This window comes from Diadema antillarum, unplaced genomic scaffold, assembly GCF_040938485.1.
Source record: "Diadema antillarum isolate AM-2024a unplaced genomic scaffold, OU_Dant_1.0 seq00002378_RagTag, whole genome shotgun sequence".
NCBI classification, from domain to species: Eukaryota; Metazoa; Echinodermata; class Echinoidea; order Diadematoida; family Diadematidae; genus Diadema; species Diadema antillarum.
The window spans coordinates 16670-39013 of NW_027272992.1; the positions used below are offsets into that span (position 1 = coordinate 16670).

The following is a 22344-nucleotide window of genomic DNA, read 5'->3' on the forward strand; positions in this document are numbered from 1 at the left end:
ACATTTCATAAGCTTTGGTCAAAACAACATTTGATAAGCTTTGGTCAAAAAACTGAGGAAGTAGTTAAATCCGCAAGATCTTTCCTTGATCTTCTGCCATTAATATGCCATTACCATGGCAACGTACTTTCGGGTACTGTCGAAAAATGCGTCTTGCACATCTACAACCAAAGGCACACATCTGTACCAAGTTTCATGGAAATTGGGCAAAAACTGAGGAAGTAGTTTGCAACACAAAATTTTCCATCATTTTGGCTCATAATATGTGAGCTGTTACCATGGCAACATACTTTTTGTCACTGTCAAGAAATGTGTCATGCTGACCTATATCCTAAGACAAACATTCAATATGAATTCCATGAGAATTGGAAGAACACTGATGAAGCAGTTTTGCCATGAAGCATTTTGCCCTATATTTTACCAATAACATGCCATTACCATGGCAACGCACTTTTTGCCACTGCGGAAATATGTGTCTTGCACATTAACATATTCAGATGAACATCTGTACCTAATTTCATAAAAATTGATCAAAAACTGTGGGAGGAGTTCGCGACGCAAGATTTGTACCCATTTTTGCCCATAATATGCCGTTACCATGGCAATGTACTTTTGGGTACTGTCAAAAAATACGTCTTGCACATCTACAACCCAAGGCACACATCTGTGCCAAGTTTTATGGGAATCGGTTGAAAACTGAGGAAGTACTTCGCGACGCAAGATTTGTACCCATTTTTGCCCATAATATGCCGTTACCATGGCAACGTACTTTTGGGTAATGTCAAAAAATACGTCTTGCACATCTACAACCCAAGGCACACATCTGTGCCAAGTTTTATGGGAATCGGTTGAAAACTGAGGAAGTAGTTCGCGACGCAAGATTTGCAACGGACCGACCGCCCGACCGACCGCCCGACCGACCGCCCGACCGCCCGACCGCCCGACCGCCCGACCGACCGTCCGCTGATTCCTATATACCCCCTTCAAACTTCGTTTGGCGGGGGTATAATAAAACTGGTACCACATTTGCGGCCCTCACTTCTTGGGTTTGCAAGATCTTTGATGGACCATGAGTCTGTCGGGGAGGAAGGTCCTGCCACAGATGTCACAGGGAACAAGGTTGGCTTGGGATGCCTTCCACGCTGCCTCATTGATAGCATCCAGGTTGTACTGGCCATCTTTACTGCCTGCATTGTTGCGGGGAAAGGAGAGAGGAGTGGGTATGAGGATAGTGTGAGACTGCTAAGAGGATTACCACTGCTTCTGTACTGGGGAGTTATATGTACCAAAGAGGTTGTATGCTCACTGCCTACGGAGGGCAGACTATGTAAAACATCTGTGATCGCAAAAAGTTCGGTGACTGGAATGCCCTACTAAGTAATGGCAGACTTAACTTTGCACGCTCACAAAACAATTGCACGGAGCAAACTTGAACTTTTAGGCAAGTCCGCTCGCATATTCCTTACATTTTCAAAACTACAGAAGTTGTACAGACCCTCTATGGAGTACTCATAACAGCTGAGCATGTGAAAACCCGATTGGTTACAAATGGTACAAATTATTAACTGGAATGTATGGGTGGAGTTTTAAATGTTTCAACCTAAAATATATCACTGAATTAATATCAACTAAATCATAATTTTAGTTGACAGCAATACCCACAGTTTCTGTGTTCTGTGCAGAAAGCATATTAAAAGGAGAGTCCTTATATTGTCAAATCAGGGATCAATCATAAATGTCACAACCTCTACAATCATCTGATGTCAAGTGTCTGACCTTTAAAGTTACAATAAGAAAAATCAAGCCAGTAATATATGGTTTCCATCAAGGTTTGGCTATAACAAGCACAATTCATTAGGGTAGATAATCTTTTCAAAATAATGGGGCTCACCCAATCTGTCATCATTGGAATGAACATTTATAACACTAAACCTCTGTCAGTCATATCGAACACCTACTGTAAAAGTGGATATTTTTGCGCGACTAATTTTTTGTGCTTGGCCAGGCAAGAAGAGTTTCACGTGTTTTTAATTCCACGGAATCAAGACATCACACACAGGAACATATGGCAAGTAAAAATATTCATGTGCTTTTATTTTCACGCTAGTTTTCGGTTGTGCGAAATGCGCAAAAATTTCAACACCGCGAAAATTTTCACTTTTACAACTAGATATATCGCTACGGCGACTGATATGCCTCCGCCATAATGCATGGTTCTCCTAATAGGTCTATAGTACAATGTCTTGACAATGTGTGATGACAGTTTCAAACAATTGGCAAAATATTAAAATGACAGGTTTGACACAAATGTGCTGAATGTTCACTTTCCTAGAACTAGGTTCAATTGGATGAATGATTAAAATGTCAGAGCGCAGGTATTTGGGGAACTGATGATTTTTACTTGACTTTTGACCCTTTTATAAGTTTATGCATTGAGTAATTTTTCAAGGTATTGAGAAAAAGTATAATTTCAGTATCAAATGGGAAAATAGCATTATCTAAACCTGGCCTTTGACCTTTGACCTCACAGTTCCAAAGAGAATCACTGTTAGGTTGAACATGCATAAATATGTAAGTTTCATGATGATACCTTGAGTTACTTTTGAGATATGGAGGAAAAAGTGCAATTCAGCACTTTCACTTGACCTTTGACCTTTTGACCTTTAACCTTTTGGCAAGAAACTTCCCACAGAATATATATTGGGTAATACATGTATACATCAAGTTAAAAAAAAAAAAAACCTTCATTCATCGCATAAATATAAGGAAAGTAGTGATATTTTGAGGAGTTGACCTTGACCTTTGACCCCTGACCTTTGACCCATGACCCCCAACTTCCCTGGCTAATCACTGCCCATCGGTACAAGCATATATACTAAGTTCCATGAAGATACCTTGAACCATTTGCGAGATATGGAGAAAAACATGAAATTTCAAAATTTTTTTCACAAAATAACCTGTGACCTTTGACCTTTGACCCTGTGACCCTAAAATCCACACAAAGTATTATCCCCCAAGGATATACCCTCATACCAAGTTTGATGTAAAACCACCACACGGTTCTTGAGATATCGACAAAAACAAAACGGGACGGACGGACGTACGGACGTACGGACGGACGGACGGACGGACGGACGGACGACCCGAAAACATAATGCCTCCGGCCACTTCGTTGCGGAGGCATAATAATCTAAATGTGAGATGCCACTGTCACATCTTCAAAGTTCAAATCATCATTGTCATCGCAGTTACAGTTGATCGTCATTACTTAACCATGCCTTTTCTTTTCATCCACTATTTACCACAAACATTTGTATGCCTGTTGTACTGCAAATTCTTCCTTGCTAGTATTTCATTGCAGGGCCCCTAGAATCAATCTTAAAATACCTTGGATGACGAGTATTGAATAAACAACTTTAAGCAACTAAAAAAAGGAAACTTAAATAAACCTACCTGAGATTGGCACAACTGTAATGACAGGTTTGATCGGCTCTGCTTTGCGTAGCTTCTTTGGGAGCTTGTCGTTCTCAATGTGCCATTTCTTCAGACATTGTGGCTCGTGAATGGAAATTGACTTGGTGCCAAACTCTCGACCACAGATGTAGCAGACGACAGTGGGCGGGCGTCGCATGACTGGAGTTTTGGGTCTCTGCAATACAAAAAGTCCATGCTACATTACCATCACAGAATACTTTCATATGGGATTCTCATGGACATTCTGGCATTAAAAATTAATGTCTTTGAAATCTTCTATGTACACTCAAAATAGTTATACCATCATTTTTCATTGATTGGCAGTGCAAATGAAAAATGCAATTTACAGTTTCTCTTATAATACCATCTCATTCTTTTTTTTTTGGCTGTAGTTTGTATGAAAGCTACATGTTCTGACCAAGTTTAATAATTAATAAAAAAAAAAGTTATCAACAACTTATAGTAAGTAAGAAGCCAAACGATTAAAATTAAGTTAAGAAGCAGTTGAATAACTTCAGAAGAAACCTGAGCAATTTCACTGGTATCATGCAGATGCCTCCACTTCTCAGGAAATCATCAACATCTGCTGTAAGATTATGGACCTTTGTTTACATTTGATAATTTCTTTAATCTTGACCAGTAAGGATTAACCTTTGACACCTATTGCACAATCGGAAAGTGCTCCATTTTATTTCTTTCCATCACACCAAAAAGCAGCACTCTCGGACATCTCATATGGAACTTATGGCAACATACATTGTATGACATTTCTGGTAAGCCGATTTTTGGTTATGTTTGACCTTGACCCTTCAAGCAACCACTTTGTCATAACTCATATATTCTTCTGACAAGATCGTATTAAATGTATCACTGGAAATTACAAACTCAAGGTAGAGCTGAAAAATGACATTTAAAATGTCAAAAAAGTACCCAAGGTAAGTTTTGATCTTGGACCTCTCTCGATCATTGTTTTTGTACATTTATTTTTACTCAGGTGGGAAAATCCCTTTTTTTTTTTTTTCATAGTTTACCTTTGACCTTTGACCATTATTATTTCATGCCATCAACTGCCCATCATTTTCACCACACCCAACTTACCTCATCACTGGACATTCCTAGCCTGGAATATTTATAGCTGAAAATATCTTGCATACCAGGTAAGTTGACCTTTGATCTTAACTTTTTGCTGTTCACTATTCCAAGTAGTAGAAATAATCAAATTTTACTCTGCATACTAATTCATTAGAAAAAAGGAGTTTTTTGCTAAATGTCTGAGAGCATCTATCAAAAAAACAAGCAGGTAACTTTCCAAGGTAAATTACTGGATTGGGTTTTTACGAACAGATATTTAAAAGGGAATTAAGAGCAGGTGAAAGTTAGTGTAATAAAAGAGTAATATGCAGAACAGAATTTTTTTTTTTCTATTCTCACTTGTTGCATGCTGGTTTCACACACACACAAAAAATACAACTTGATCTCACATAACCTTAAAATGTGTGATCCTTGTTGCTTGCATAGATCGACCTATAGAGATGACTACAGATCCCTTTAAACCCACCTATTTTTTTTTTTTTTTTTTGTCTTTAATGTGTCAGTTTGATCTTGACTTTGTGTGAATAGGATAAAATTGCAATCCTTCTTCCATCCCTGCCCTGTTGAAAATTAACAAAAAAACAAAAACAAAAGAAACAGCATTTTGACCCTAGACCCTGGTATATCTCAGAATATAACTTAAAATTATTTCCTCCAGACACAGCCATTGTAAACTTTTCACTTCAGAAGTTGTAAGACTGCTTGCTGGGAGGGTACTTTTTGCAAACTGCAGGTCAGTGATCATCTTCCATCCCACGTATTCCAACCTGAGCTACATGGCTGGCAAACATCCCTGTAATCATATCAGCATTAGTGTTATTACAGAACTTCTCCCTTTCTTCTTGCACAAACCTTCTTCATCTGCTGCCCCGTCTGCTGGCTTCCAAAGCTCAGAGTTGCAGTCTTGGGTCTCAGAGGTGCAGACTCCGTTTTGGGACGACAAATCGATTCATGCTTCTGTATCCTGTCCGGGTTGAATGTCCTGCCACACTTGCGGCAGGCAACCAAATTCCCCTTGGCAGCTTCCCATGCTGCTTCATTCCCTGACGCACTCCCAACCACACTGGGTTTCTTGGGCAAAGGTTTGCGCAACTCCCGAGGCAACTTGCTGTTTTCAATCTTCCACTTCTGCAAGCACTGTGGCTCATGAATCGGCAGCGACTTGGATCCGAATTCTCTCCCACAGATGTAGCAGACCAACGTGCGAGACCGGGAAGGTGGAGTTGGTTGAAAGGTTTTTGGAACTTTTTTTGAGCTTGCAGGATTGGGAGAGCTGAGTTGCAGTGAATCTTTGACTGACCTTGTAAGTGATGCACTGCTAGCACTTAATGTATCAGCCCTGACCTTGGCACCAGGCTTCGAACTGCACACAGACTCATGTTTTTCAATGCGGTCTGTTGCAAATGTTCGTCCGCAACGGCTGCATGGAACTAACTGGTAGTTAGCACTCTGAGCAGCAGCAGTATTATAAGCCTCTGTCCTGACTTTTTGCACTCCTGGACCAAGTGCTTGAGGTTTCTGAGGTGTGGGCCTTCGCATGTGCTTTGGTAGCTGCTGGTTCTGCTGCTTCCACTTCGCCATGCACTGTGGTTCATGTATGGAGATAGACTTACTCCCAAACTCCCTTCCGCATATATAGCAGATAACTGTTTGAGGCTTCTGGGGCCCAAGCTGTGATGCTGGCTTGGACTTGGGCATCTGCGGGGGCCTTGGCTGAAAGCTGTTTGATTTGGATGTTCCTGGGCCACCTTGCTGCCCACTGACAGGAGAGTTCACGGTTGAGTCTGACACTGTGACATACTCTTTTTGTCGTACAGTCACAGAGCTGGGGCGCGACAGCGTGGCTGTTCCTGGTCTTTTTCTGGATGGAGGTCTGGGTGCCTCTGACTCGGAACCAGCCCACGATTTAGAAACACCACCTGCCCCATGGACTTTATGCTTTAGCGTCTGACCGCCTGGCTTACAGCTCCTCTGGTGAACAGGCAGTCTATCTGGTACAAAGGTCCTCCCACAAGTGGGACATGGCAGTAACTGTGCCTGCGAAGACTCATAAGCTGCCTGGTTGAATCTCTCTATGTCTTGTGATCTGCTGCCGTTAAGAGCTGGTAACACATCTGGTTTCCTAGGTGGAGGTCTCTGCTGGTGCTTTGGAAGCCTGTTGTTTTCTGCATGCCACTTCTTGAGGCACTGTGGCTCATGGATGCCGATGGACTTTGTCCCAAAGTCCCTGCCACAGATGTAGCAGACCACTGCTACTGGACGAAGCACCCCTGGCATGGTGGCATCAGGTGCCTTGAGCGTAGAAGACAAGCCACTCTCCTGGCAGATGTACTAGTTCAATCAGCCATGTCATGGTCTGCTGCTACACTATTTCAGCTCATGTTGAAGATAGTCAATCTGAATAAAGAATTTGATTCAAACAACATCACAATAAGCCAACTGAGAAAGTACAAAAACTGTGTTGATTTGCTTGCATGACAATCAATACATGTGCCGTAAATTTCTTGTCTTGCCACTCTTTGGAAGTTCTCATAGATGCATCCTCTATCATGAGGTGCACTAGCTGTGTATAATATACTGAGGTGCACATTTCTTCATACTTCTCAAATATTTCTCAAAAATAACAAGTGGATTTCTTTCTTCTTTTCTCCACCTGAAATACAGTCCTACTCCCATCTTCAATCCATCTGAAAATTAATGGAAATTAACAGTAGGCGGTCTACGCTCCGTACAGACCACTTTTTCATACAAAAAATAGTTAATTCAATTCACTCTCACTTTCAAATCCTTGCCCGCTCTAGACATTGTCATTTTAATTAAACATTTACATCAAGGTCAGTAAAGAACAAGGTTGGCACTCTGACCCAACGTGAGACCATGGGCCTATTAACATTAATTTACTTGCTATTCATTAACTTGCTCTACACAGCCCAGTCGCTGTATAACGGCAACGCTGTGCTTCACACAGCGTCTGGTCGGGCTAGCTATTCATATTATAATTCAGTGCTTTCACTATTCAGTTTCAATATCAATCATTTTTCACATTAACAAAACATGTAATTGTTCATAAGCATAAGTCATAACGTCTAACGTTTGAGTACTTATGATACATTGTCTAGACCAGGGCCTTTGCCTTTGCCTTTCATGAATAACAGAACTATGACTACGTACGAGTACTAGTAATGTTAGGGTTTAACGTTAGACCTGCATACACGTCACAGGTCTCTATCTCGAGATATCTTGACCCGCTCTCGAGCGAGACGATCTTCCTCCCTGTCGCGAGCGAGTCCGCGATCGCGAGTACACGAGTCGAGTGAATCGAGTCCTCACGTCCTCAGAGTCAGAGTAATAGTGCATGCAGAGAAGTGTCGTGCACTGAGCTGCTGGTGACTCGACACGAACTAGAATAAGATTATGCCTTTGAATATCTATTTTCTTTCTCTTACAAGTAAAAGAACACAGTTTATGAAAACAAGGTAATGATCCACGTGCGAACGTTCTTATATGTCTATTCTGTGCGATCTTACCTTCTTGTTTAAATGACAGGAAAAGCTGTTTTGATTTTGCAAAATACCTTGGAAACTGTACACAATCCACACGGATACGGCCGTGGTACAAAGGTCACTAGCATGCATTTACGGACGGGCGCGGCGGCCGCTGTAGGGCTCACACCCGTAAATACAATGGAATGTCCGAAACCCCTTCACAAATTCGTACCAAAGATACCAAAATAAATGAAGAAAAAAATTAATTAAAAATCAATGATGCAGTTTGGCAAAAAACTGAATAGCTGTAGATATTGAGTATGAATTCCTCTACAAATTGCATTTTGGTTAGAAGATGAAAGCTTTTCTGGTGGAATTTGAGGGGACTATATTTCATTGGGTACGTGCACGGAAAATGGGTGACTTTTTGAGTGACAAGAACTCGTAGTCTGGCTTTTCGTACCCCTGAACAGAATTTGAACTGAATTATCCACCCAGAGAATTTGATGGATGAAAGGGTACATCTAACTTATCCAGGTTAGTGAAGCTGAAACACCTCATTTCTCCCAGCTATTTTACAGAATTTTTTGAAATTTGATTTTTAACACACGTCCCTATGGGGAAATATTTATGGGTGTGAGCCCTGTAACGTGTTCAGCCTGGCGCAACGCGCGAGCGGGGTTGGCACATGAGTTGGTTGTTGTTGTTAGTAAGTTGGCGAGGAGCTTCGCGAGCTAGCCTTACTCAAGCCACAACCCCGTGACAACTCTCTGCTCAAGTAGAGGTGTGTGTGCTGTGTGTGTGTGGGTGTGTGTGTGTGTGTGTGTGTGTGTGTGTTTGTGTGAGTGGAGGGGGAGGGAGTGGGGTTCTCTATCACATAACATAGACACAAAAAGAAAAAAAAACGGAAAAAACCAAAACAAACAACGCACTTTGGGATGTCATTTCCCTACCAAAATCGGCTAGTGCATGGCAAAGTTTCAGCTTTTTGGCCAGCCACTCCTCGAACAACATCGGGCCTCGGCTGAGGGGACAAGCCCATTTTCTGCAAGGTGGGGGGGGGGGGTGGAGTGGAGGGGGGCAAGTGATAAGACCCCTATGTAATGCAAAAAAAGTGGGGTGGTAGGGGGCGCTTTTAAAAAGTTTTCGAACTTGCGCTTTGCGAAGAAGAGTGCGACAGTGCAGTGCGTTGGTGAGAGGCTACTACTACTAGCATTGTGTTGTAAATGCAGCGCATTGAGAGTTCAATGGTTCAACTCTGTTTACGTGGGCAGCTTCAGCGCGCCATTTTCGACCAAGCCCGTACTTACTTGAGCTGTTGCTAAAGGCTGCTGGCGGCTAGCTCGCGGCGGCAGCGCGGCGGGCAAGTACAAGTGCATGTAGCGGCGGTATGGTGATCGGAAGGAGAATTGTCTCATTTTCAATTCGTGCACGTGCGGATGTGGAATATAAGCTTACGCGACCCCCAGCTCTAGCTCTCTCTAGCTTCGGTCGTCCCGTGAACACATTTTACTACCGACACATCAAGCCTCAGGTCAAATTAAAACATCCATATCTATCACGGTCTTCAGTAGTTAATCGCGGGTTTGCATCGGCATCGGGTAATACTTTCGAGAAAAACATGGCGCCTTCAAGACATGATCCAATGAGACCAGGCATCGGTGTTGGTGTGATAGTGACGAGCAGAGATCATCCTAACTGTGTGTTGTTGGGCAAGCGGATAGGATCATCCGGAAGTGGGTCCTTTGCCTTCCCAGGTGGTCATTTGGACTTTGGGTAGGTCCGGCAAGTTAACCATCACACCAGGGAGGTGGAAGAGAGAATACCTCCCTGATCACACCAACGGCAATGCACAGGCAACACTATAATTGCGATCGGGGTATTTCCTTTTTCGGCAAGAGACGTCGAGTTCCCTTTACCCGGTACCCCCTCCCTAATATTTTTGTCCTACATATTAAATGTACACACTATCTTAGGTAGTATGACTTCCCCATAAAGAAAGGAACTCTTTAGTCTTTAACGTTAATGACATCCGTCAAGATCCTACTTCATGAAGTCATATTCTATTATTATGTAGATCAGGATCTCAGTATCATTCATCATTGATTAGGTTCTAACAGGGCTCTCACCTCCCTGGTTCTAACTTATGTTATACCGTACATGACATGATGTACCTTCATATAGACATCTAGATTCTAACTCTGTTAGAAGTGATGATGCATACATTATTATAATATTAAATATACATAGACTTCTAGATTGGTCAAGTTACAATCATTTACCACAGCATAAAAAGAGGCAAGAATCTGAATAAAGTCCTTTCTTTTTTATCACATCTACTACCTAGGCACGTCTGCTGACCATAGATCTACAAATTTTCATTTCATCTTTTTATTTCTTTTGTTTTGGCAAAAAAAATAAAATAAAATAAAGAGGGGGCGCGTGCCCGGTGCGCTCCCCCCTGGATCCGCCACTGCTATTCTGACCCCAAATTCACATGTCGTTTCAAAAGAAAGACATCTTGGTAAACTTTGTCGGTTGAGAATAACCTTGGGCCTTAAGTTGCCTCTAAAGCCATAGTGTTCAAAGCAACTTAATGCGCGCCCTTCTCATTCTCACCCGACAACTTGTGATATTGCATTATTGGGAAGTGGGAATGCCTTTACATATAAGCTGAATACATGTACTGTGAAATGGGGAAAATCTCACATGCTGATGATGCATGAACTTGAACATTTACTAAGAGCTATAGACCACTATAGACTGGTTCACAGGACTGCTGTTTGGTGTTCGGCATTTGCAAGTTCCTAAATATTCACACTTTGGAGGTCTTAAATGATATCTGTGTAGATGTGTTAATGGATACATGGAGGCCTATGTCATATATACTTCGCTTACTTTACTGCAACATTTAAAAATACAGTGATGCAGTCTAGGTTTGATCTGATGTCTCGCGGGTGACAGTCTTCTTTCTTTCTCTTATCTTCCCTGCCCCCAGCGAGGAGTGGGCAGAATGTGCTGAGAGAGAAACGGAGGAGGAAACTGGTTTGCGTCTCGCCAATGTCGTCTTCTCGACAGTCGTCAACGCCATCTGCAAGGAGAAGGACTACCACTACATCACCATCTTTATGAAAGCAGAGGTGGACCGAGACTTTAAGAAGGAGCCTGAGAACACTGAGCCTGATAAATGTGAAGGTGAGATACTGAAGTCGAATGGTCCTGAGCTTTGAATGTAAGAATGCCTACCACCATTTGCATTGTTTGCTTTATAGTGAATCATTTGAATAGTCTCTTTGGAAAAGGCAACTATTTTAAAGCAATTTATGGTAATGCACATAAACTGAAGAATTTACTCTTTGTTGGTGCATGACATGATTCATTCCTGTATTCTGTAGATTATATATGCATTTCTTCAGATAACATGGATGTAATGTATTGTGTATTTCTCTGATTACAGACATAAAGGCAGTTGACAGGAACACGTCAAATCCACTCACTGAAGTAAAGCCATACAAAAATAAAGAAAGATAGAAGTCGATTAAAAGATAAAAAGTTCTACATCAGGATTTGAATGACTTTTAAATGCTTGTAGTTTGTATTCTCTCTTTTCTTTTGCAGGATGGGAATGGGTGAAGTGGGATGAGTTTCCTCCAGCTGATCAACTCTTCTGGCCTCTACGCGTCGCGAGACAGCAGGGAATGAACCCCTTCCACCCCCTGAAGGAGGCAAAGGGTCTCAACAGCCATTCAACAAATTGTAATAACATTGAGGCACATAGCTGAAAAGCATTCCATGTAAGAGATGTTTGTGTATATACCAGAATCACTAATATAGATCACTTGATCTGTTCAGATTTCATAGAAATGTCCATCAAATGCAGGGAGTGCAGTGGTCATTGTAATGTTTTGAAGTTGCCCAGTGTGATATCCCATGGGGACAGCGGGATAATTGTGTTCCATCCAGGACTGTGTCAAAAAAGCAAACAAACGTTTGACTTCCATGTGTGCCTTTTAATTAAATGTGGATCAAGCACAAAATTTTGTATTCTGTTTTGATATTATTGCTCTTTTGTATTTCGTTACTTTGAATGAAACCAAACATTGTTCCTGAACACCATCATTATACTGGCGACTCCCGTTAAAACAAAGTCCTCGGGACTGGCAGTTTTCTTTCATTGTAATGAGAATTTCATTGTACAATGTAATCATGTTCGTTAAAATGGGAGTGCATTGTATTCATTTGCTATAAACACCTCAGTCAAGTTATCACAATCCTGACAACATCATCTACAACTTAATGTCATCGTTTCATCAATCAGTTTCGTCTTGCAACTTTGTGTCATACATATTGTATTGCTCATAGAAGAGCTCCATGCTTGTGTGTCAGTTGCATGTGATTGCCATTGATTGGTTCATGTATTTTTTTTTTCAGCTTGGAAATCATTTTTTTTTTTTTCATATGTGATGGTCTGATGTAAATAATAGTTATTTTTGTTACATGACATGTCATTTTGACTGTGTGTATTGTGAAAGTTGCTAATGAAAGATTACAAAGAAAGAATACGCTTTCAGTGGAAGTGGTGGTGATGCTACACAGACACCTGCACTCTCTCTCTCTGTATGGGATATATCTTTACACACACAAACACATGCATACATACAACTACACACACACATACATACACACATACATACACACACACATACATACATACATATACACGTATACACATATGAAAAGTGGTCCATTAAAGCATATGAGTACATGTACTTAGTACCAAAATCAGTTCATCTACTGGTGATACTATTGTAGATTGTGTGGGACATGTAGTGTACATGTACTCTGTCTTCCCATTGAAGTTTATGTGGCTTTCAAAGGATGTCCCACGTGGTACAATGTATATTGTTCTTGGTACTGCTGAATGTATTTTCAAGGTACATGCTAAAACAGAATGTTATACAGGTACATGTAATACATTGTACCATGGACAGTGTACTTCACATATTCAGGGTATTCTACGTGTATGTGTGCGATCAAATATTTACAGTACAACTGCACACTTCAGAGCAATAAAAGTGCATGTATAGGTGTATGTATCATGTATCATTGCAGTACTGATGTATATAAATTCACTTCTGCAGGAAATGTAAGTGAACATGTGGAAAAACAATGTAGTACAATGTATATACTTAAGACATTGTACACACAGGTATAAAATACTATTTTTCTCTTTGTTCATTTTTTTATTTTTATTTTTTTTATTATGACCACATCAAATAAATCCAGTTGTAAACTATAATTTGCTCATGAGACTGGTCTGTGTCATGTAACAAAAGGCATTTTCCATTGCGGAATTTAATTTCCGATCAATCCCTAACATTGCTACATTGTAGCAAGATTTGTCTGCACTAATGCAGTAGGTATGACAGGGATGTGAGGGATCATTATGGAATTCCGTTTTGGCCAGCATCTGATGTACAATGTACCTGGTAGTATACTTGGCTGAGGTGACTCGTACATTGCATATGTGATTGTACAAATTTACCATTCGACAAAAGGATGGCAGAACATGTCAAGAAATTCCACACACATGTATCTGAGATCTTAAACGTCACATGAGATTACCAAACATGTTCGTGTAAGTTTGCATTTGTGTGTGTTACTGTGGGTGCATGCCTGCTTGTATTGCGTACAATGTTCGAGTATAATGTGGTTCAAGAATTGAACAGTTACATACTGTATAAGCTGTTATTTTCATGACTTTCGCGAATCACTGTTGGATGGTGAATTTAACCACACACAAAAATATCTCGCACTGACAGGCATTAGTGCACTTACAATAGCCAAGGTGTCAAAATCGTGAAAATAACACCTCACGAAAATGTCCTTGACCTCCTAATTCGCAAAAATAACAGCTTATGTACAGTACATAGTACACTGTGGTGTGTGTACAAAGAGTGCAGTGTATTTTGCAGAATGCCAGTACTGTATGAATGAGAAATCATGCTGTACATGCACAATGTACATGTACTAACACATAAGGACACTTGTTGACAGAATTATGCACATTGCACATTTCTTTCTATCTGTCAATTCGTAACTGCAGTATGATAAAAACAGTGATAAAATGTACAAGCAGTCAATAAGCCAGGTCGGAGTTACACTCTAGTAGCTCATGCACACATTGGTACACATGAATGACCTTTCCTTTTTTTCAGTTGGTTAGGCACTTCACTCATTTTCAAAGTGATATAATGCATAGGCTTTCTAGACAACAATTCATAAAATTTATTACTCCTGTTCTAACAAAGAATGAGCTTTAGTAGGCAAGCTGAATGGAATGGTCCTTCACACTTTGGGAAGCATCCACTCATTATTTTGCATTGACTGTATTAACAAACTTTTTCAATTAATATTGCCAAATACCATGCTTGTTAGTGGATGTGCTGGCAAGCATCATATAAGGGTGACACAAATGATAATTTTGTTACAGATACTCATTTCAGTGAAAGTAAAAACCAACATGCCTGTTGGTACAAATGACATTTTTATGCTCATGTGCAAAGTGCAAACTCCAAACTGGCTTATAGAAAAAGGTTGACTTTGCAGGGCCTCAGCAGGTCCTCGTGGAAATACACGTACAGTACTCTCCAAACTTTCACTACAATTGGTAATTCTGTCTAATGTTGGTCTTATTTTAAAAAAATGCACACACAGACACAGACACACATAACAACAGGTGATTCCTTTTTCTTTTCTTTTTTACATTATGCTTCAACTTCATGGGGTTGGATCATTAAAGCTTCTATCATACTTTGGAAGATTAAACTGTTCAGGCCCAGAAAAGATGACATTGATTAGTCCAAATTTTGGTATATGTACAAACATGTATATACAAGATGTACAGTCCTACACAGCACAGTTTGACATTTCACAATACATGTACAGATCTTGTGAAAACAGTGAATGCTCATTGTTCTCATTTAATAACAGAGATAATTCAAGCCCTTGAGCACAGGCAAGCAATGTATGTACTGTGTATGAATTGTATATAAACACCAAAGTGATGCTTCATTTGGATATTTTCACAGGTGAAAATTCATTTTGAGGGCAGACTTAAAACACACAGTGCCAATTTGAATAGCGTACTCGGTGTGTAATTGTATCACAGTGTGGTTACATAGACCAGTTACTTGCCAAGAAAATGGTTTCATTGCTTGCAATGAGATGCTACTTCTCACACAGCACATGTTCCTGGCTGATACCACTTGTCAGCTACTGCTAGTCACCTCGGGGGACCGCAAGGGGTTGGCATCTCTCACACGTTTTTCGTATGTAAGTGGGGCAGACTATTTTACCGCCCTGGCAAGCTGCTCTTCATGAGGAGTGAAATGGGGTCACTTACATGCTTGAGTTAGCAATCCCTAACACATTGTATATGACCTCCACTCTCTGTCTTAATAAGGGATGGAATGATTCCCCTCCACCTTATACAATTGTAACAAGGAATTTCCCATCGGATGTCATAGGTAATGCTTTCAAGTCTTAAAACTGGGTTATGGTCCAGAGCAAAGATATACAGTGCACTCCCGTTACAACGAACACGGTTATAACGAAATTTCGTTACAACGAAGTAAATCTTCTGGTCCCAAAATTATCACCATTAAAGTCTATGGCACAAAATTCACTTATAACGAACACGGTTATAGCGAAATTTCCGTTATAACGAAGTCTTTTCCGAGCGCCACAGACAAAGAAAAACAAAAGAAATGTGCTCCGTTATAACGAAATGCGAATTGCTTTCGAAAATACATAGCGGAACAAGCATTTATAGCGTCTCTGCATGGGTGAACGATTCACACCACTGTGTGTTCGCTCCTTGTGCCACACACACTTTCTGAGTGGAACTTGCGTTTATTATTGTAATACAGTTATCCCATCACATTTCACATAGCTTTCCAGTGTATGACGAGTATTCAGCAAACATAATATGATATATATGTGTGGTTTCCTTGTTTTCGTTATGTATTGTATTTGTTCGGTTATAACGAAATTTCGTTATAACGAAAGAAAACCGCCGGTCCCGAGCATTTCGTTATAGCGGGAGTGCACTGTACAGGAAAGGAACATCCTTCATCCCACCCCACCCCCATCCCCAAACAAAACATGAATTCAAAATCTGATGTTGAACCAAATGGTTACATGCATTGCCATAAACATATCTCCTCTGCTAGAAATCATTGGATTCTTGAGCAGAATCCTCAAAAGTACATACACAATTTTGACATTTAGCTCGTTGTTGGTAGCCTCCCAAGTGTGTAGACAGAGGCTGGACTCGCGTTGTCATACCGTCATACCAAGCAATGTCTGAAGTTGTGATTCATTGTGGCATTAACTCGCTGACGAGTCCAGAGTATACTTGGGCAAGTGTCTATGGGAATTGTATGTTGTAGCAAAATCAGCCCGTCCTCAACTGGTTAAAGGGACTGTACAGTACTTGTTGAGGTGGGGATTCATGTTTTGAACATTCCTAAGTGAGATAATGAGAAACTTCTTATGACATAGGAAAGAGCATGTAATTTTAAGAAGGATTCAATGTTTATGATAATAAACTGCAACAGGCCACTCCTTTTATTAGGATCTCTTTGTTTCACCTTGTTTTTGGATATCTCAACCATTTCAAAACCGAATTTCATCAAATAAACTTTTGATACCCCTTAGAATTGCATGCTATTTGACATCTCATAGAGAGGTTTCTGAATATCTCACAAAACGTTAAATGCTAAATCCTCACCTCAACCAGAACTGTACACACCCTTTAAAGCCATAAAACTTTGTGTATTGCAGAGCTAAAATCGTGCAATGCTTCCACAGCACTCTCTTTAGAAGTCCAAGTCTTGGATCACACCAAGTCCAATTCACAGTTATTGAGTATTGAAAATCTCCTCAGTTGTCTTCGTCTTTTTCATTTTCAGCAGCTGCAGCTGCCTCCTTCTCCTTCATGGCTGTCTTATGTCTCGCTCTCCTTGCTAAAACATATGTCCTTGGGTGGACTGGTAGCAAGCCTGACAGACCTGTTGAAGTTCAGAGAAATTGAGAAACAGACAATGGTCAAAATAATCTTCTCAATCTTGCAACTGACTGCTTTGACTGTCTGTGAGCAGTTTAACAGGTGACATGACGCAGTTCATAGTTGAAATTGCGGAAGTTTCACTAAAATGGCCAAAGAAAAATAAAGTCACAGAACTTGAACTTTTGTCATTGATTTTGTTATTTCAACTCACTCCCCCTAAATAGTCATTGCTAATTTACAGCAACTCTGTAATGATTTGGTACATAAATTCCGGTTTTCTATTTTAATTCGTTAGAATGGCAAACACAGAGACACATGAAGAAAAACTTTGAAAAAAACTTTGAAATCACTCTGTGCAACATTAGCATATGTTGTTCTACGTCAGATGTCTTATCAATTGTCATCCTCCATACAAAATTAATTTGTACGACTGTAAATGCTGATAGTGGTAATGAAGCTGCCCGATGACAGGTTCAATTCCTACTGGTTCCTTTTTTCCAACATGTTTGCTAAAACGTAGACAGCAGTTGTGATCTTGCAAATGCATTTGTACAGAGGATGACAATTGATAAAAAAAAAAAACACAAATCTGTCATGGAACATCTTCATTGCATTATGCCTCTGCCTTACAGTGGACTCCCGTTATAACGAAGTCCTCGGGACTGACAGTTTTCTTTCGTTCTATCGAAAATTTGTTATAAATGAACAAATAAAAGATAAAAAATGTAGAGCCAATAATGTTGTGGCCTGAATTTTTTCTTCGTTGTAACTGGAATTCGTTATAACCGTGTTCGTTATAACAGGAGTGCACTGTAACATTCTTTTGCTTTCAATTAGCAATCTTGTTTGCCTCTGCAACTACTACACTGAATGTCTGCAGCATCCTTTGGTCAGACAAATTGTGAATGAATCAGCCAAATAGCTCACCAAGGAGATGTGAGACCGGTGTGGACGGCTGAGCACCACTGGCTAGCCAGAATTTGATCCGTTCCACATTCAGGCTTATGAGCTTCTCATTGTGGTTGTTTGGCATTGGGTCATACGTTCCGAGCTGTTCGAGGGCACGGCCACTGTTCCTAGCAAACTTGTTGTGGATGACGACAATGTGGAAGAAGGGCCTGTTGGTGCAGCCAAACCTCGCCAGTCTCATAACAACAACCATGGTGATCTCTTCGGGGAGGCTGGTCCTTTTCAAGTCTTTACCTAATCATCAAAGTGTTCATGAAATAAACAAGAAAATTAAGACTACAATGCTTGTTTCTCAAAAAGTGTACTTCCAGTTCTATGTCCTCATTAAACTATATCTTTTCCTTGTTGTTTAATACTCACTTCAATACATGCCATCTCTCACCTTTTGTTTTTTCCTCTCCCTTCTCTGTCTAATCATCAGTTAACATATATCTGTGCAAAGAACATGATTGTGTCATCAGACATCTACATCTATAGATACCTGGAAACCTATCAATGTATTAGATGTAACTAATCCAAGAATTAAACTGTCTGTAGTCAGCACTCATCATGCCATGGATAGTTTAACTGAGCATTGTTGATTTAGTGCGATTGGCAACATTTACAGCAAAGTTGTCTTGTATAGCAGCAATTGACTGCAGGCACTCAAGGACAACTATATACCAGCCATTTCACTGAATGTGAATGGTTGTAGGCAATATCGTATAAATCCACAGGCAGTAATCATGCATTTGATAATACTACTCCTGTACCACTCTGTTACTACGTATGACCCTAAAAAAACAAAATAAAACAAAACAAAAAGGGCCTTAGCGTACCTTAATAATCATCTTAGCATCATGTCCTGTCAAATAGTGCTGTGTTCAGTGCAGCACAGCTACAGGATTGGAAGACTGGACTGGAATGAGTTCCCTCCCACTCCTCATGCACCAGCCACTTATATTAAGTGCACATTGATATGCTATTTCATACGAGTTCATTGGCAAATGGCACGAGTATGGCGACTCCTGATCATGCTCAGCTCACGATCTTATGCACGGGTAATTAACCATTGACACTGTGCAAATTGACCTGATCGTAGACTTGACAAAATAGTTGCACCTACTACTCATAGACCACTCTTTGATTAAATACCTTGTATCTTAGAAAATATCCCTCAGTTTCACCTTATATTCATTAAAATCAAGGCAGAACATACCGCAGGTTCATATCCGAGGCTCAGATTGTTGACTCGTACCGTATGTGCAGAAATTCTCGGTGACAAATGCAAGTGACTTTTTTTCACTGTGCACTGGCGCAAGCTTATCATTTTAATCCACCACCCATTTTCCCTTTAAAAGCAAGTAAATCCAGTGAAAGGCAAAATATTTGTTACCAATAATTATTTGTATTACTAATGAGGATTTTAAATTCTTTTTCCTCCCGTTTCCATAGGTTATTTACCTGAATCCCCCTAATTTCTCTTGATTTGTATTCATGTTCGAATGTTCCCGCATATTGCGCCCCATCCCACGTGTACTTTTGATTTTATATGCAAGAAAGCCATTGCGCGAGGGTGGTCGATCTAAAAATAGGTGGTCAATGAGTAGTATGTACTAGTAGTAGACTTTCCTACACATAGCTTGGTGCTGGTGCATGGTGATGCTCAAAAGAGATGGGGCTGGGCCCTGGGCAGGGCAGGGACAGACAGGCAGGGCAGGCAGGCAGAGGTGGTGGAATGTGGCATATCATGTAGATGATGTAGTTGTAGGTCGCTTACTTGGCTGAAAGATCGATCTGTTGACTGTAGTGTATCTTGTCGGGGATAGACCTATATGAATGTTTCGCGGAGACTGCGTCTGGCTTTACGGAATCGCGAGGAGCTACAGCTAAGCCGTGATGCAATTCACGCCATACAAATGTATAAAAATAATAATAAGACTCAGAGAAAAAAAAAAATAAAATCCCTAAATCATTAAAAAACTCCTCCGGACAGACAGATTTTCTGTCCAGTCTAAGTAACATTAGCTGCTTACTTACTAACTCAACTGCGACCAGCCCGAAAGCGAAAGTATAACTGTGTACAAGGAGCTACGAGCGCCCCGGGTCCGAGTTGGTCAGGTGTTGGTTGCGGCATACTCGTGAAATAGGCCCCACCACTGCGTGTCCATATTACACTACAGCAGCTCGCCTGTTTATACTAGGCACCTACTCGTGAATTCAGCCCCATCGTGTGGCGTTCATCGGTAGGTAAGCATGGCAGTGGGGCTTCCTTCCATAGTATAATACTCGTGAATGCGGGCCCACCAAACAGCGTTTACGCGAGATTGATACAGTGGTGGGGCCGATTTCCACAGCATAGCATCTTTCGTCCTCCCTTTCTCCCGTTTTTTGCTTTTGTCTTCAACTTTTCATTCTCGGAAGGACTCCCTAATGTCCCTCGACTAATCTAACGGCAAAAAGACAACCCTACCTAACCCTAAACCCTAACCCTTTTTGGACCTACCCTTGCTTGCCCTTGCTAACCAGGTACACGCACACTGCGGTGGGGCCTATTTCACGATTTTGCCTTGGTTGCTTAATACCAGTCAGTACCAAATACTCAGTACGTAGGCCTATTGTTAGTATTACCATGTAAGTTACACAACTTGTAACTCATGAACTGCGACCAGCACTCAGCAGCCCCATACGCATATAGGCCATATACTTAGCGTATGGTATGCGTATGGCGGATGGGGCTGCTGGTCGCAGTTTCCACAACACTATTACACCCCGTAACCCGGCGCTGTAGGTAGTGTTGGGTCGGGTCGCTGTTACCCCGGAGCGCTCCTTGTACACAGTCTACGCTTCGCGTTCGGGCTGGTCGCAGTTAGCACTAGCAACAGGTTAGCTAGGCAAGGGTCGCTCGCTCGCTCGCCTCGCTGCGCGCTGGTGCGGTTGAATTACGATGACCACACACGAATACCAACATATGGGACCGAAGAAATAAGATAACGTTAAAATAGCGAAAATTTGATAGGCCTAAGCTAGCGCTATGTATTCGCTTTAAAAGCAGGCTAATATTTACATACACTCGTTCTAGGAATTAGAAACCTTGGGTAAATTACAGAATACCGGCAGCCAATCACGGAGAGCGCAAATCGCTCTGAAAAGAGCGTAATTACGCTTGCCGATAGCAACCATCTGAAATATTAATCCGATCTGCGATAGATCTGTGCGGTGAGAAGTGTGGTATCTTACGTTGTTCTCGGGGGTTTCGGGGGTGTCCCCCGAATAATGTAGTTCTAGATCCTGACGATGCTAGTCTAGACTAGCCGTTAAAATTTACCCGAATTTACGATGTATACTCACGTTTTCAGGAGTCGAGGATAGTCCATATCTTAGAAATCGATAGCAATTTAGGTGAGACTAGAAAACAATCACTTATCTAATTGCTGGTGCTAGCTTACAGTAGAGCTTACGCACTGTGTGGGTGCTCTTGACAGCCCACCATGTTGACTCTATGCAGTCGTACAACAACAGTACCTACACACAACAGCTTATGATGCGTACGTGTGCAGTGGTAGCGCGTATTGAGTCTGCAGAACGCGCGCATGTTTACTAGTACAGTGTACAATACGTATAGCAGTTGAGTGCGCACATGTCTCTTGACAATACGCGTATACGCGCTGCCTTGCCAAACTAGTGTCTATAGAGCGATTGATCGTGAATGACTTGTGTCGAAAAGAGAATGATGAAGGAAGGAGGATGTCAGCTGTGATGACGTCATCAAGTTTAAAGTAGTTCCGTCAAAATCGGCTCGATTTTCTTTATCGACGATTTACTCGAGTTATCTTGATTTAGAGCAGTTTTCCTCTGAAACCACTCAATTTTCATAAAAATTGTGTGGTCAACCTACTTTTTGACGGCCGTTCCGTTCCCGGGCTTTTTGGGGGCCCCAGACGACGGGAAAGATGAATTTCAGCCCTTCGGGCTGAAATTCATCTCTAAGGGAGAACCGCCGGAGGCGGGGCCGGAGGCCCCGCCTCCGGCGGCTCTTATACGCACCAATATGCTAATTTATATGGCGGAAAACCGGTATTCTGTAATTTCCCCGAAACCTTGTCTATATTGGGGTATAAATCTTAAATGGCAGAATAATACATACGTGGGCGTTCGTGTCAGTCCTTCACACCGCCGCCACCGAGTATACTACTATATAACGTTCAGTGGTGGGCTGTGGAGCCGGGAAATGTGCAAACGTCTCGCCGGGAAGCGTTTTTTTTTTAAGAC

General features: G+C 41.2%; 3 protein-coding genes across 3 annotated transcripts; 1 reads left to right on the top strand and 2 right to left on the bottom strand.

The window, feature by feature from the left end:
- Positions 1-1035: 1035 nt before the first annotated feature.
- LOC139714673 (zinc finger protein 474-like) lies at positions 1036-6843 on the bottom strand. Its single transcript, XM_071626349.1, has 4 exons — positions 5867-6843; positions 5419-5821; positions 3454-3649; positions 1036-1187 (listed from the first exon to the last, which is right to left on the bottom strand). The coding sequence occupies exons 1-4, from the start codon at positions 6841-6843 to the stop codon at positions 1036-1038; spliced, it is 1728 nt and encodes a 575-aa protein (XP_071482450.1).
- Positions 6844-9441: 2598 nt separating this feature from the next.
- Positions 9442-11833, top strand: LOC139714675 (nucleotide triphosphate diphosphatase NUDT15-like). The gene is made up of 3 exons (XM_071626351.1): positions 9442-9827; positions 11050-11246; positions 11670-11833. The coding sequence occupies exons 1-3, from the start codon at positions 9442-9444 to the stop codon at positions 11831-11833; spliced, it is 747 nt and encodes a 248-aa protein (XP_071482452.1).
- Positions 11834-16711: 4878 nt separating this feature from the next.
- On the bottom strand, positions 16712-22265 carry LOC139714676 (small ribosomal subunit protein bS16m-like). Its single transcript, XM_071626353.1, has 3 exons — positions 22220-22265; positions 18052-18327; positions 16712-17125 (listed from the first exon to the last, which is right to left on the bottom strand). Exons 2-3 carry the CDS (start codon positions 18284-18286, stop codon positions 16998-17000), a joined length of 363 nt encoding a protein of 120 aa, XP_071482454.1. The 5' UTR covers positions 18287-18327; positions 22220-22265; the 3' UTR covers positions 16712-16997.
- Positions 22266-22344: the final 79 nt, after the last annotated feature.

Coding starts and splice junctions, on each gene's coding strand:
- LOC139714673 (XM_071626349.1), bottom strand. CDS start 6,843: ATGCCAGGGGTGCTTCGTCCAGTAGCAGTGGTCTGCTACATCTGTGGC. Junction 3,650..5,418: donor CGGGGCAGCAGATGAAGAAG/GTTTGTGCAAGA, acceptor TTTGTATTGCAG/AGACCCAAAACTCCAGTCAT. Junction 1,188..3,453: donor TACAGTTGTGCCAATCTCAG/GTAGGTTTATTT, acceptor GCAACAATGCAG/GCAGTAAAGATGGCCAGTAC.
- LOC139714675 (XM_071626351.1), top strand. CDS start 9,442: ATGGTGATCGGAAGGAGAATTGTCTCATTTTCAATTCGTGCACGTGCG. Junction 9,828..11,049: donor GGTGGTCATTTGGACTTTGG/GTAGGTCCGGCA, acceptor CCCTGCCCCCAG/CGAGGAGTGGGCAGAATGTG. Junction 11,247..11,669: donor TGAGCCTGATAAATGTGAAG/GTGAGATACTGA, acceptor TTTCTTTTGCAG/GATGGGAATGGGTGAAGTGG.
- LOC139714676 (XM_071626353.1), bottom strand. CDS start 18,286: ATGGTTGTTGTTATGAGACTGGCGAGGTTTGGCTGCACCAACAGGCCC. Junction 17,126..18,051: donor ACCGGTCTCACATCTCCTTG/GTGAGCTATTTG, acceptor GAACTTCAACAG/GTCTGTCAGGCTTGCTACCA.